Source organism: Pipistrellus hanaki, assembly GCF_964339955.1.
Source record: "Pipistrellus hanaki genome assembly, chromosome: 7".
Classification (NCBI taxonomy): Eukaryota; Metazoa; Chordata; class Mammalia; order Chiroptera; family Vespertilionidae; genus Pipistrellus; species Pipistrellus hanaki.
The window spans coordinates 25,119,867-25,134,908 of record NC_140509.1 but is presented as its reverse complement, the minus strand read 5'-3'; the positions used below and the strand labels follow the sequence as shown (position 1 = coordinate 25,134,908).

The following is a 15,042-nucleotide window of genomic DNA, read 5'->3' as shown; positions in this document are numbered from 1 at the left end:
CAGAATACAATTGTTATATAACAAAAATTCAGTGTGTTGGAGGAAAAGCCAATCAACACAGTGTTAGGCTTTGTATGCCTTTGTTTGTAGGGAGTCAGGCATAAACGAGCATTTGTCATCCGACTTTTCTAGCGCGGTTCCAGCATCCTGTGCCTGGGGCATGACACATCAGAGTCTGGTGTTCATCTTTTCTTACCTGCCAGTCCCCTCTGGAAAGAGACTCCATGGAATTCATCCTCTACAGTGTTTGTTTCAGGTGTACATATAAATACACGTGCAATGCATTGGTTGGGGATATTGTGGTTTCCAAGGGCAACTTACATGAAAAAGTGCGAGATGAATAATGAAGGGGACCTTCTGCAGGAGGTAGGAAGTTAATAATTAAAATGTCATTTACCACAATACTGACAGCCAAGCTTTCTGTCGTTGTCTGTCAGCTCTCTGAGTACCGGTATGAACAAGGGCAACATGGTTATACTTGTCTTATGTCTGCTTTGGAGAAGTTTGTGATGAGATGCTCTTCTCTCCTGCACACTGAGTTTATAAAAAAAACTTAATTTAGAATTTGCATTTGGAAAGCTCACTTAGTTTTAATAATCATTTCAAATAACTTCGTTAGGCACTGAGTTTCAGAAGCATGAGGACGCTATAAAAATTTTATGCCTATTTTGATTGGTATTAAGAGCATCATCTTTGTTTTTCTCACAGTGCTTGTCTCATTCTAATAAAAATGTTTGAGGTTAAGTGATTAAAATTGAGAGCCGTGGAGGCTAACAAAAATGAATACTCTTCCTCTCACCTTCTAAGTTCTTCTCGCTAAACTAATAATCAAATGGGCAGGGAGATTAACAGGAGAATATAAAATTTTAATACATGCACATGGGGAATTCACATAAGCATGAAAATTCCAAAACAGAGATGCAAAACTGGGTGTTTATGACATTTTGGACAAAGAGAAAAGGTGGAAAAAAGGGGTATTAGTTACAAAAATAAGAATGGGCTGGCACACAGTTGGCAGATAAATTATTGTTATGTAACTCAGAAACAATGGAATGAAAGAGCTTATCTAGCTAACAGGCCCCTGCCTGAAGCCCTCCTGTTTACTTAATTCAAATGAGGCTCAACTGAAACCTGAAATCTCTTTCCTGAGGCAGGTTTCTTTATCTGACTCTCCTGGGCAGGGAAAGGGAAAGGGCCAAGGTTCTTTCTGAGTCTTTTTCTTTTTCTTTTTTGTTTCCTCTTATAAACAGCTTAAAATCAATATATTTAAAGAACAGCTTCAGAGTGGCAAAACTTTGGTTCCTTTCAAGCCTCAGTTTCAAATGTTCAGCATTTTAAATAGGACAGCCCACTCATTTGCTCTAGAATATATTAAAATACTCAGTTGTCAATATGCAGCATTCTCATTATGTGTATGTATTCAAGTTCTAGTCTTATTTTTCAGACAGATAATTCTGAAAAGCTGAAATGTAGACTGGGAGGAATGCTGTACTCAGATCTGGGAGAGTGTCAGTTTTCTTTAGATGAAATTAAGAAAATATAATGTAAGAAGCACACCTATCATGTGTAAGGCACAGTGGTAGACCAATATATTGTTTGGAATAGTGTCATGCAGAGAACAGACCTGGTCCTTACTCCTTCATCTAGTGGACTGAAAAAAACCCAAGGAAGCCTGCAGGGAGCGGTTATAAAGTTAAGCCTCGGACTGACCTGTTGGCAAAGCCAAAAAACAAGTCCCCTCTTAGAGGGCGCAGTCCTCTTAGCATAATTAAGCTTGACCTTATGATGCTCCCTAGATCCTTCCTGGGTAGCTAATGGGCTGTGGGAGGGGCAGCAAGTGCTGCTAAAACAAGTGAAACTCACAAGAACATTACAACATTACATGGTGACCACTGCCTTGTTTACCTCTGGCTATAAAATAAAGGCCCAGCTTGCTGTCTGGATCTGTTCTATGATCTCAGCCAGGCATAGGAGATCCATCTAGACCCAGCTTATTCTCTTTGTCTGTCTTTTCTTTCTTTCTTTCTTTTTCTTTCTTTCTTTCTTTCTTTCTTTCTTTCTTTCTTTCTTTCTTTCTTTCTTTCTTTCTTTCTTTCTTTCTTTCTTTCTTTCTTTCTTTCTTTCTTTCTTTCTTTCTTTCTTTCTTTCTTTCTTTCTTTCTTTCTTTCTTTCTTTCTTTCTTTCTTTCTTTTTCTTTCTTTCTTTCTTTCTTTCCTCCCTCCCTCCCTCCCTCCCTCCCTCCCTCCCTCCCTCCCTCCCTCCCTCCCTCCCTCCCTCCCTCCCTCCTTCCTTTCTTTCTTTCTTTCTTTTCTTCTTTCTTTCTTTCTTTTTTTTTTTTTTTTTAAATATTTTATTGATTTTTTACAGAGAGGAAGGGAGAGTTAGAAACATCTATAGAGAGAGACATCGATCAGCCGCCTCCTGCACACCCCCTACTGGGGATGTGCCCGCAACCAAGGTACATGCCTTTTACTGGAATCGAACCTGGGACCTGTCAGTCCGCAGGCCGACTCTCTACCCACTGAGCCAAACCGGTTTCGGCTGTCTGTCTTTTCTTCATCCTTTGCCGACTCCCCTCAGGCTCGCCGAACCCTTGGCTGTGCTGGCACAGCACAGAAGCCCTGGCCAGGGTGGCTCAATTGGTTGAGCATTGTCTCATGAACCAAAAGGTCACAGGTTCAATGCCTGGTTAGGGCACTTGCCAGGGTTGCTGGGCTTGATCCCCAGCCAATTGATGTTTCTCTCTCACATCCATATTCCTCCCCCTTTTGTCTAAAATCAATAAAAACCCATATAGAAAACCTAAGGAAGAATGAGGTCACTGACATGTACACTGAGTCTAAGCAGTGTGCTTTGGTATGGAGACAAGAATAAGTGTACTTGCCACGAAGAAAGTGGGTAACTATGTGAAGAAAGGATTCACTGGAGTGATAAGCTGTGGCTTATCAAGTAGTGACGGATCCTTGTCATAGGCATCAAATGATGGATATGTTTGTGTAAGACAACCAATTTATCTGAAAGTAAATGTGTAGCTGTAAATGATGGCTTAGAGAAAGAAAGTAATCAGTATGTACATCATCAGCTTTTTGAAATTTTGGTTTCTAATTAAATCGGAGTAAGTTTTGTTACTCCTGAGCTTATGGTCGAACTGTATTTTCTCCCTTACCTCATACAATTTTGGGCAAGGATTCTAGGCGACCCAGCTTTTGTGAAAACTTTTAAGAGTCACCCTGTCTCCATATCAGTCTAGAGACCAATGGTTCCCAATGTGGGGCAGACGCCTCATGAGGGGTAGGGGGAGATTTCATTTTCAAGGGGGGCAATTAAAGAATGAGCTATTAACAGTGACTTTTTTTTTTTTTTTTTTTTTGCATTTCTTATGGTTCTAGGGGCCTCATATACAGTATATAAATATATATTGTGACATATTTATACGTTTCAGTTCTTTATTGTATGTCTTGAAACTTTATTTGCTTTCTTTTCATATCACTTCATATTATTATTAATTTAACAATTTCTTAGTGATTTCTTCCTCAGTACTTCAGCTGTTCTTTTGTTCTTTTATTTTTCTCTTTCATGGATGCCATGTTCTTTGGAAGCTTGTTTAGACCAAGTTAGTGGCATTTTAGGCTTCCTGCACATGAATAGGAGATCACTTTTTGAATAATAAGAATTATATGTCACAGGGGGGGCATCAGAATTTTAGAGATGCTTAGGTGGGGCATGGTTCCCCCTCCCCCCCCCCCCCCGCCCCAAATAAAAAAGGTTGGGAACCACTGGTCTAGATCAGTGGTCGGCAAACCACAGCTCGTGAGCCACATGTGGCTCTTTGGCCCCTTGAGTGTGGCTCGGCGTTAAAACCACTTCTTCAAGATAGACTCGCCCAGGCCGAAAACTGACTTTTGTGCATGGGCCCACGAAGTTTCAATTGCACTGTATAGGCATGATATTTTGTGGAAGAACCACACTCAAAGGGCCAAAGAGCCGCATGTGGCTCACAAGCCATGGTTTGCCGACCACTGGTCTAGACCAATGTTGATGTACTCTTAGGAAAATAGAAAAAACTAACAATATCATTTTAAAATACACAAATTTTCACAGCAAGAGACACACTCTCTCTCCGTGATAACTGGGATGGAACGTTATATTGAATAGATGTAATAAAGGTGAGCCTTGGCATCCACTTGATCTGACTCTCCCCTGGATAACCTCCTTTGTGCTCTCCTGAGTCAGGCCATATTCTCGGGAAGAGAAAGTACGTGGGAGGAGGGAAGGAGATGGTGTGTGACATTCCTTCCCTAGTTAACTAAAGTCTGGAAAAGGACAAAGATTGTGTTCCATACCAGATGCTCTGGTAACGTGAGCAGCAGTAGCACGAGCTTAACTGCAAAAACACGGCAGCTGAACAAAGGCTGGGCTGATTCAGAAGGGCAGATTTTGTGTGTGAAGAAAATCCGCTAGGATGATCACTTCCCCAAGCAGAACAAATTCGTCGGCAAAACCTTCTGTAAAAACGAATAGTTATTAATCTTAGATTTGGTATTTCCCTAAAGAATATTTTACTGAGCTTCCCTATGCAAAGCATTGTCATAAAGTCATGCATTCAGCCAAATTCTTAGCAGCGGTGAACAGAAAATAGATTAAAAAACACATTCTTGTCACCAAATATAGACCTTATGGGTATATAAGGTTGTGAAATCTATCACAATAATTAAAATCTATTTATCAGAAACCTTGCATGTAGCATTGAGCTGGGTGGTACTAGTATGTCAAGCAAGTTGGGTAAGATTTGTTCTCTGCCCTGTAGATGCTTATGACTCATCCAGAAAAGACCTGCACAGGTAGACACAGAGCTGATGCTTCCACGGTGCAGTGGGAACGGATGCCACCTGGGGGGAGGCCTGGATCTGTCTGTGTGCTTGGGCACTACTGCAGCTCTGTGGGAGGCTGCGACCCCAACTTACCCTACCTTCCCTGCTTCCTGCTATTTTCTGTGCAATTCTACAAAAACTTCCCAACTCTATATTTTTATTGTAAATGCGTTTTGTCTCTTAGGATTCAAAGTTTTGTTTTCAGATCTCAAGATTTTTAGTTCATTTCACATTAATTGTGATTTACCTTAAATCTACCCTTTTCGAGTTCAAGCACCTCTCTCAATGTTAAAAATAGGTTCCTGTTTCATGCATGGCGGTTGAGAGACTACTCACTGAAACCAGAATGCCTGTGTGTTGTGTTGTAGACTCGCCAGTAATAGCTCCACTAAGTTTTCATTTTTACAGTCTTAAAGAGTTTTATACTTTTTCCTTTGCATAGTAGAACTTTATTTGCCTTTGGATATAATACTGATAACAATTATATGTGGTATACATTTATATAAGTAAATACATCTGTATCCTTTTATAGCCCACTAAAGTTTTCCTACGGTACAGAGACTGGAACTATATTGTTATTCTAGTTCTGGGCATATTATATTTTTTAAAAATAGAATGCCTTCTCCCATCATATTTAAAATATTCTTTTTGATGAGGTCCAATTTATTATTTATTTATTATTTATTTATTTATATATTTATTTATTATTTAAAGTATTACAAATAGTAGTACATATGTCTCCTCCACCTCCCCTTCCCCCCATTAACTTTCCGCCAGCCTCCCCTACCATCTGGCTAATGCCCTCAACCTCCCATCCCCCCACCAGGGTCTTGTGTCCATTGGTTATGCTTATATGCATGCATACAAGTGCTTTGGTTGATCTATTTTCCTCCCTCCTCGATACTCCCCAGCCTTCCTGCTGTAATTTGACAGTCTGTTCGATGCCTCTCTGCAGCAGCCCATTAGTTGATCCTTTTACCAACAATTCTATGTTTTGGGATCTTATTTCACAGAACCCATTCTCATAAATATATATGATATACTTTATGTATATTTAAAATTTTCTACAATATCTCAACCAATGTCACCCCAATAAATTCAATAAAAACTAAAAAAAGAAAAAATTTGCAAGTCTTCCTTACCTTTGAAGTATATTTGTTGCTTTTCTGCCTATCCACAAAGTTTTCAGAAATCACTTTGATAATCTCTGTACAAGATAAATATAATTTTAGCTGCAAAACCTTAATTTCTCTGAAAAACATAAGGATTTATTATTCAACTTACTTATGAAAATGCTAAATAAGACCAGGACCAGTGCCAAGCTCAGGGAATTCACCAAAGTTTTAGCATCCTTTGTTATTAAAGCTTCATCTTATAATAATAACATGGTGCTATATCTGTAGAAAATAAATTTTTTTCTCTGTTGTGAAACTACTGGTCAGGCACATTTTCTAATACAGAATGTTCTGTGGCAGATTTTGCATGGACTTGCCCCAGTGGTGGGATTTGCTCTGTGCTTGGTGCTGCTGCTGTGTATTTTACCAACTTACCATCCCATCATTTACCAAGTGGCACTTCTTTCACGCAGAGGCTCTTTATAATGATAGTTTCTCAATAATTCTCAGGTGGATGTGGATATATAATGGAGCAGGGTCCCAGTGAATCTCCCAACTTGGATCTGGGTTATTTTATGGTAAAAGTACTGAGCATCTCTGATGGTAGAACTGGAAACTATCTGGTGATTCATGACATTGGACTATTTCACCCCTCCTCAAATGTGCTTGAGAATGAGAAACATGACACTTTTCCAAGTAGCCCATCCCTTTAATTTCATTTCTTAATGTTTAGAAAATTCTTTTGAAATATCAATATATTAAGTAAAATTCTGATTTTCTGTAACTTCCAAGAATTTAATCTGCATTTTCCTTGTGTGCTTAGTTTCACTTCAAAGGATAGAGATTCCACTGAATGCTAAATAGAAGTATAAAGTTAAAAGACAAAGGACCTGAATTTCCTGCTGCATTTTATATAAAACTGCCCAGGATTTAGTATTCCTAAAGGCAACATCTTTAGTTTTTAGTGTTTTGTTGTCTGTAAAGTTTATAAGTAGCATGAAGAAATGAAAGAAGAGTTTCAAACAATCTGTTTGGATTCTGTACTTTCTAAGTGTGAAATTCGGTGAGTTACTGTATCTTTTAGACTTAGGTGTCTCATCAGAAAAATGGTTCTAGCAGTGCCTTCTTCATTTATACAACAAATGCCAACACACTTTCTTTAAAAAAAATCATGTATATAACACATGCTAACACACCTTAAGAAATTATGTATTATATTATGTTTCATGAAACAGCAAGTAATTCATCTTTAGTTCTCCGAAAGCATCTAGTAATCTAGATATTCATTAAGTACTTGTTGAATAAATGAAACTAGAGTAGTCCCAGTAAGTCACTTGTCAATAAGAGGTGTGAATATACTATAAATATTCTGTTTCTGTTTTTGGTATATTTTAAAATGTGTGTGGTCCCAAGCAGTATTGACACATTGAGCAACTACAAATAACTATTAAATAATTTATATTATAAAATGAGCCATTACAAGAATTATTTATAATAATAAGAATCAATTCTTTCTAAAAATATTTACTTATCACAGAACAAAAGGTTATAGGAAAATAAAGAACTTTTATTATCTTATTTTTAGTTTTCCATTTTATTTTATGAGTTTCTGTACCTTTAAATTTTTTTTTTCAATGAGGATTATTATATTTGTAATAAAGAACAAAATCTTCAGAGATTCCATGTATTCAGATGAAGCTTCCTAAAATGCAATAGACTTTAAGGATTACAATTCTTTAAAAATATACAGATGAAGGTCTAGATTTTTAGGATAAGTAACTCTATGGGTAATGGGTCCCTAAGAATATCTCATTTTATGTAAATTGGAAATTGGTAGTCTTTTGTGTCCTTGTGCATAATGATCTCAGATATTTCCTAATTTTGTGTGAGACTAAAGGGACTTTGCAGAAACAGCTTGGTTGAATCACTAACTAGGCCATAAATAGGTGTTCTATGTTTTTAAATAAGCTCCAAATGATGCTACTTACCTGGCTGGTGAACTAGATATGTAAAAAGGAGAATATTTTGGGCAGGGTCTTGAGTAAGATGTGGAATAGATCAGAGTCTACAAACATAGTTAATTGCCAGGACTGAGTAAATATTTTGTAATTGGTTCTTTTCAACGTTTCTGAATTTTATTTAATATCATTCCTTAATGTTTAGAAAATTCTCTTGAGATATCAGCATGTTTTAGTTATGCTAAGAGGAGGTATAGGAAATAAGATTTTGCCCATGTTTTAAAGGAAGTAATCATCCCTAGTGATAAATTGTGGTTTAGAGGATAAAAAGAGGGAGCTCCCCTCCCTGACTAAGGAAAGGTGAAATTAATGATGTCAAGAGACAAAGTTGTTATGCAGCAGCTTGTCACCAGCAGAAACTTTTTTTTTTTTTTTTTTTAAGCCATTCCTGAGAAAAGTTCAAAGGCATCCATGCAATATTTTCTCTAGGAAAGTTGTTTTGATTACATCAGCCTATTGGATTATCATTAGAACCTATTATCAGACAAATAAATCTCATTTGGAATCATTTATGAAGCATAGATCAGAGTCAAATGTCCCTTCTGACTTTGTATTTCAACATGGTAGGGTTTAGTTGCCATTCATTCATTAGAGAATATTTATTAGCCCTAGCTGGTTTCGCTCAGTGGATAGAGCATTGGCCTGTGGATTGAAGGGTCCCAGGTTCAATTCCGAGTTGTGGGCCAAACCCCAGTAGGGAGTGTGCAGGAAGCGGCCAAACAGTAATTCTTTCTCATCATTGATGTTTCTATCTCTTTCCCTCTCCTTTCTTCTCTGTAATCAATAAAAATATTAAAAAAAGAAAATATTTATTAAATTTCCATTTTACTGTAGGCAATAGATTAAGCTCAAGGATACATTTAAAATGTATTAACCTTCCAAGAATCTTCAGTCTGTTGACTAGGTTTGCCTTGTCAGTCTTTCCTGTTTTCATTTCCTAGTCCACGTAGCTTGGATTTCATATTTTATTATTCTAGTCTCTTAGTTGCCAATATCTTCAACTTACTTTGACATTGTCTTCCTGAGTTTATATCCTCACAAACCTCAATCCTGTGTTTTTAACATCTCAAACAGAGCTTTGCTGGGGAAAAATTATTTACCTGTGTGATGTGGATTGATACCACCACAACTTTAAAGTCTTCAGTTCCTGTGGGACACTCAACATTTTTGTTTCTTGAGTTGGCTCTTTCTCATTCTCTGCTATGACTATGTCAAACCAGTTCCATCTTCCTTAAAACTTTAGTTTTCCATATCCCTACTGTCTGAGCCACTTTCACCTGGAAGACAAAATTGGAAGCTCCAGAACTGTCTACCTTTCTTGTCCTCCACTTAAGTGACCTTAATCTTCCTGAGGCTCAGTTATGTGATTTGAAAAGTGATCATTTAATGTTAATAATTTCCTTTTTCCTAATCCCCTCTTTCTCCTTATTTTTCATTTTCCCTCCTCTTTCTTCTAACATTCTTCTTCTTTTTTTTTTTCTCTTAGAGAGGAAGATATAGTAAAGTTCTATATCTAATTAAGCACCAAACTGCCAAATCTACCTCACAGATATCTGGAATATCCGCATTTTTTTTGCCCAAGTGGATATTGGGGATCCTACCTAGTTCCTTGATTTATTGCTGTAGTGTTCATTACCTCTAGAAGAGGAAGGCACCTAAGTATACTGCGCACATGGTATTTAAGGAATCACAATACTTGAGTTAAACTACTCATTGCCTTTTTATTTGGAGAAAAAAGTATGTGGATGAAGGAAACTTTAATTATATTGATAATTATTTTACAAAGCACTAAATGAGATTTCTAAGAGGAGACTAAATAGTTTACCAATTGTGACAAAAAAGACAATACTTATGACTTATTTGAACAGGCTACAAAGTTTAGTAAGAGATCTACTTTCACTGGGGACTTAAGAAAATTAATCATCTTCGAATAGAGTGGCTATACCAAATTGTCCAGAGAGTTGGGTTAATTTTGAGGGTGGTCAGAAGAGTAGATAATCAAAAAAGCCTAGGCAAGAAGGAAACAATGTTAGCCACAGAAATGATAAACCCAGTTCTATTAAGATGGAGCTAGAGTTTGTGAGTGAAAATGACCAGTTATGGAGTCTACAGAGATTGGTAAGGCTGGGTTATGTAGCATCTCAGGTAATATTAATTCTAATTTTTTCCAGAAGGTGCTGGGAAATTGTGGAAGTATTCTAAGCAAAGAAATAACAAGACCAAAATTGTTATTTAGAGCAGTAACTTGGGAATTAGTCTAGAGCAGTGGTCGGAAAACTCATTAGTCAACAGAGCCAAATATCAACAGTACAACTATTGAAATTTCTTTTGAGAGCCAAGTTTTTTAAACTTAAACTATATAGGTAGGTACATTTTATTAACTTAATTAGGATACTCCTAAGCTGGCCTTTGCTAAAAACTCAAGGGGCCAAAGAGCTGCATGTGGCTCGAGAGCAGCAGTTTGCCGACCACTGGTCTAGAGGATAGCAGGAGAATGGTCACGCTGAAAGGAGGGAGAGCAGTTTGGTAATGGCTATGTTAATCCATGCAAGAAGATGGGAAGTGGCAGCACTCAATTCTAAATGGTTAATTCACTGAACAGAATCACCACAATGTATTTAACTCATTCTACTTTAATCTATACTGCTTTCAAGTCTTCACTATTATAACAGGGGTGGCACTGGACATATATGTAACTTTACATATTTTGAATTATTTTCCTAGACCAGGTTGCCAGAGTAGGAATAGGAGTTAATTGGCATGGAGATGTTTAGATTAGTTGATGCAAGTTTTGATATGCTCTTTGAAATATCACTTCTGTGACTATTTTAAATACATTTTCCTCCCATTTTCTTTGAAGAATATACTTTAAGAAAACTGAAGACACATTCTTTTCAGTTTGACATATTCTTTTAAATTTGACAATCATTGATTCCTTTCCCCCCTGATTTCTAACAGAGGTTAAAACTTGTGAGCTTTTCTTAGCTTGCTTTCTTTTTTTGTGCACCTTTATCTTTAACAAAAATCAAAGTATATGAAGGATTATACCTCACATTTATAGCCAGTACACAGAGGTCAAAACAAAGGTTTATTTTAAGTATTGACATTAAAAAGCTAACTGTTAAAGAAAATTAAAAGTAAATGAATAAAGTCAGTGATATTTAGAATGTAAATAACACTGATTATTAAAAAGAAACTTATTAGGTCAAATTAGGTTTTATATTTAATGCTTGGCAGAATCCCTTTAGGTTAAGCCTCTTTTAGTTAATTTGATCAAACTATGGATTTGAAATGCAAAATGACAACCTTATATTAATCCATATAAACAACTTTCAAAAAAAACACTGTGATGAGAAAAACATGAATTATGAAAATATCTTGTAATAGAAAACATTCTGTAAGGCCATTCCTGTGTATGAGACAACGGAGCCATCTGATGGAATGATAGCAGAAAAGCTTCTCAGGTGGAAATGTCAAAAGAAATCAGAATCAACCTGTTGTAGAATTTTGAGATCATCTACATTAAGCATGAATTAGACTTGCATATTTATGCTATGTGACCAAAATAAAACTGAATATCTGTGCTTATGCTCATGGTTCCTCCAAACTGGTTTACTTCATCCCTCTCTATCTTCGGCTCAGGTGCCCCCTTTTCCGTTTAAGCTTGGCCTAGTTTCTCTGGCTATCTGAAGACTCTATTTATAAAGTATTCTACCTGCTTAATAATAGCAGCATTTAGAGTCCAAGTATGAGAATGTTTAATAATAGCAGCATTTAGAGTCCAAGTATGAGAATGTTGGACACTCTGCCCTCTCTGAGGACCCTCAGATTACTTGACATAACCTCACCTGAGTGGTTCCTCTCATTTCTTGAGTTCAGAATCTATAAATTAGAGTTAAATCAATAGGAGCTATCTCCTGTAAGTTAGGAGCCCATGAGGTAACCTAACATAAGGTATCTTCTAAACAGAGACTCCCAGTAATGCATGGTGCCTGGGTAATAACAATTAGGACTAACATCTATTTAGTACTTACTATGCACCAGGCACTGCTTGTGCAGCACAAACGTGCAACCAGAAGACCTGTCAGCTGCAACTGTATTGCTGATTGCTTGAGAAATATTTCCAAACTCTTAGGTAAACAACTGCAAAGGGTCCCTCCAAAGCCTCCAAACTTCTCTAGCTGTCCTACTATTCCCCTAAGGCCTAAGGCAGTGGTTGGCAAACCTTGGCTCTCAAGCCACATGTGGCTCTTTGGCCCCTTGAGTGTGGCTCTTCCACAAAATACCATGGCCTGGGCAAGTCTATTTTGAAGAAGTGGCATTAGAAAAAGTTTAAGTTTAAAAAATTTGGCTCTCAAAAGAAATTTCAATAGCTGTACCGTTGCTATTTGGCTCTGTTGATTAATGAGTTTGCCGACCATTGATCTAAGGTCCTTAGTCCTGTCTACAATCCATGCACTAAAGAGTTAATACTTGGCCCTGCAGGAGCTCTCTTGAATTCTGCTCTAGCCTCCTAGCACCACAGCTCCCCAGAGGGCAGTCCTACTGACAGTATTCATTTAGAACACATTAAGTACTTGTGCTCTAGTGCCAACTGCCTGGGTTCAAATCCTAACTCTCCTACTTAAAAGATATGTGATTTGAGGCAAATTAACACACACACACACACACACACACACACACACACACACATATACTAGAGGCCTGTTGTACGATATTTGTGTGAGAATAGGCCCCTGGCTTCACTCCTAGCCACCTGGGAGCCAGCACTTCCCTGCTCCCAGGCCACCTGGAGTCGGCACATCCCCACTCCTGGTGGCCCAGGATCTGGCAAGTCCCTGCTCCTACTGGAATCTGGCAAGTCCCTGCTCTCCGGCCACCTGGGAGCCGGCATGTCCCCACTCCCAGGCTGCCCAGAGTCCTGGCTTCTGTCTGGAGCACCACTTCAGTAGCTCTCTCACCACCCCCTTCCCCTCATAGCAGGCTTCACACTGCTCTGTGCCTGCATATGCAAATTAACCTCCATCTTTGTTGGTTTAATTTGCATACTCACTCTGATTGGATGTGGGCATAGTGGAGTGATGATTGATTTGTATGTTTCTCTTTTATTAGGTAAGATACTATTTTTATTTTTTTAACTCAGTTTTCTTCACCTCTAAAATGGAGATGATAATGTATCTATCTCAAGGGATGGGTTTGAAACTAAATGCATTAATATATAGAGAGCATTTAGAAGAGATTTGACTTATAGTAGGTATAATAAAAGTGTTATCACCCGAGGATATTTTTCCATTGATTTTTAGAGAGAGTGGAAGGGAGGGGGAGAGACAGAAAGAGAGAAACATTGGTATGAGAGAGATACATCAATTGGTTGCTTCTGCATGCTCCCCATCAGGTCCTGGATTGAACCTGAAACTGAGGTATGTGCCCTTGACCAGAATCGAACCTGGTATCTTTTAGTACCAGAGCTGACTTTCTATATACTCAGCCAATCTGGCCAGGGCGACAATTTTATTTTTTTATAACTCTTTCCTTTGTAGTAATTACAACCATTTTAACTCTCCACCAGTTTAAATTTTATCAATTCAAATAATGAGGACTAGGGATAACCTGCTATGGATAAGGCAAAAGCAAAGACATAAAAACAAATAAAACATGATCCCTTTCATGAAGAATCCTATATATACAAACCTAATATGCTAAGTGTCTGTTTGTTCAACCAATCAAAGCGTAATATACTAATGATATGCTAAGGCCATTCAACTGCTAGCTATGATGTGCACTGACCAATAGGGGGCAGATGCTCCAACTGGTAGGTTAGCTTGCTGCTGGGGTCTGGCCAATCAGGACTGAGCAAGACAATCAAGACATGCCCTGGAGCCCTTCTGCAGTCACTCCCCAGCTGGCCAGCCTCCAAAGTCCCTCCCTCATGCATCAGTGGGGTCCCTCAGTCTGGCCTGTGCTCTCTCACAATCCAGGACCCTCCAGGGGATGTTGGACAGCTGGTTTTGGCCCCATCCCACAGGCCAGGCCAAGGGACCCCACTGGTGCACAAATTTGTGCACTGGGCCTCTAGTCTTACAATAAAGTACTGTGATGGAATTGAAGGCTTCCATGTGGTAAAGAAAGTGATTCGGGTTGTTCAGTGTTAGAAAACTCAAATTCCAGGCAGAAAATGAAGAGACACCATGGGCTAGATGGTGAACACCAGAGAGGACATCCCTTTCCAGGAAGGAGCCAACATGTGGCTCTAGCCAGTTGTTGCATGACAAAATGTGGTCCCAGTGATGCCAGTTTTCCAAATCTCCAAAGAATGGCAGAAATCTGGATTTTTATGTTAAATTTTATAATTTTAAAACATTGGCAATTACAGTATAAAGTAGAGAGTAAAGGAGAAAAATAAAGTTTCTCAATGACCACATAAAAGATCTCAAAAAGTCTGGAATGCTGCTCAGAGTACGCAGAAGTTCTAGAGGGCCCCTGGGCAGAGTGATATCTGTAGTGACCCTAATTTTTCCCCAGCAGTGGCATCTAGAATGGTATTGAGAGAAGTTGGTCAAAATATTTGACCATTAGCACAGTTAAAAAAAAAACACAACAAAAATATAACTGTAAAAGAATATATAATTGAAGAAGTTGAGTGAACAAGTTTTTGTGACTCATACAGATGACATTAGAATTGGAACTCCATCTAGTTCAACTGTCAGGCTGTGTGATGTGGGAAGTTCCTTAAATAATTCCCATTCTTCCTGGGCCATTATATGATCTTGAACAAAGCACTTAACTCCTGTGGACCTATTTCTGCCTTAGCAAAAATGTAGGTAATAGCAAATGTTCCCTGCATGTTTTGTAAGTGCTGAATGAGACATAATATTGTCTGGTTATGAAATACTTATAAAATGGTAGTGATTCTAGATGAAAATACAAAGGCTCCAGAAGGATTTGCTCCTTAGTTGAAAAGTCAGAATTAGAACCCAAACCACATGAATCCTGGCTAATAGTTTTTTGTTTTTTTAAAAAAATATATATTTTATTGAT

At 38.0% G+C, this 15,042-nt stretch overlaps 1 protein-coding gene across 1 annotated transcript in view; it reads left to right on the top strand.

Moving 5' to 3' along the window:
- Window positions 1-336: 336 nt before the first annotated feature.
- LGSN (lengsin, lens protein with glutamine synthetase domain) overlaps window positions 337-15,042 on the top strand; it is a gene marked incomplete at its 5' end in the record, with an annotated part of 29,033 nt that continues 14,327 nt past the window's right edge. The window contains one exon of the mRNA XM_084890402.1: window positions 337-366. Coding sequence (XP_084746528.1) covers window positions 337-366 — 30 coding nt within the window. The remainder of the gene's footprint in view (window positions 367-15,042) is intronic.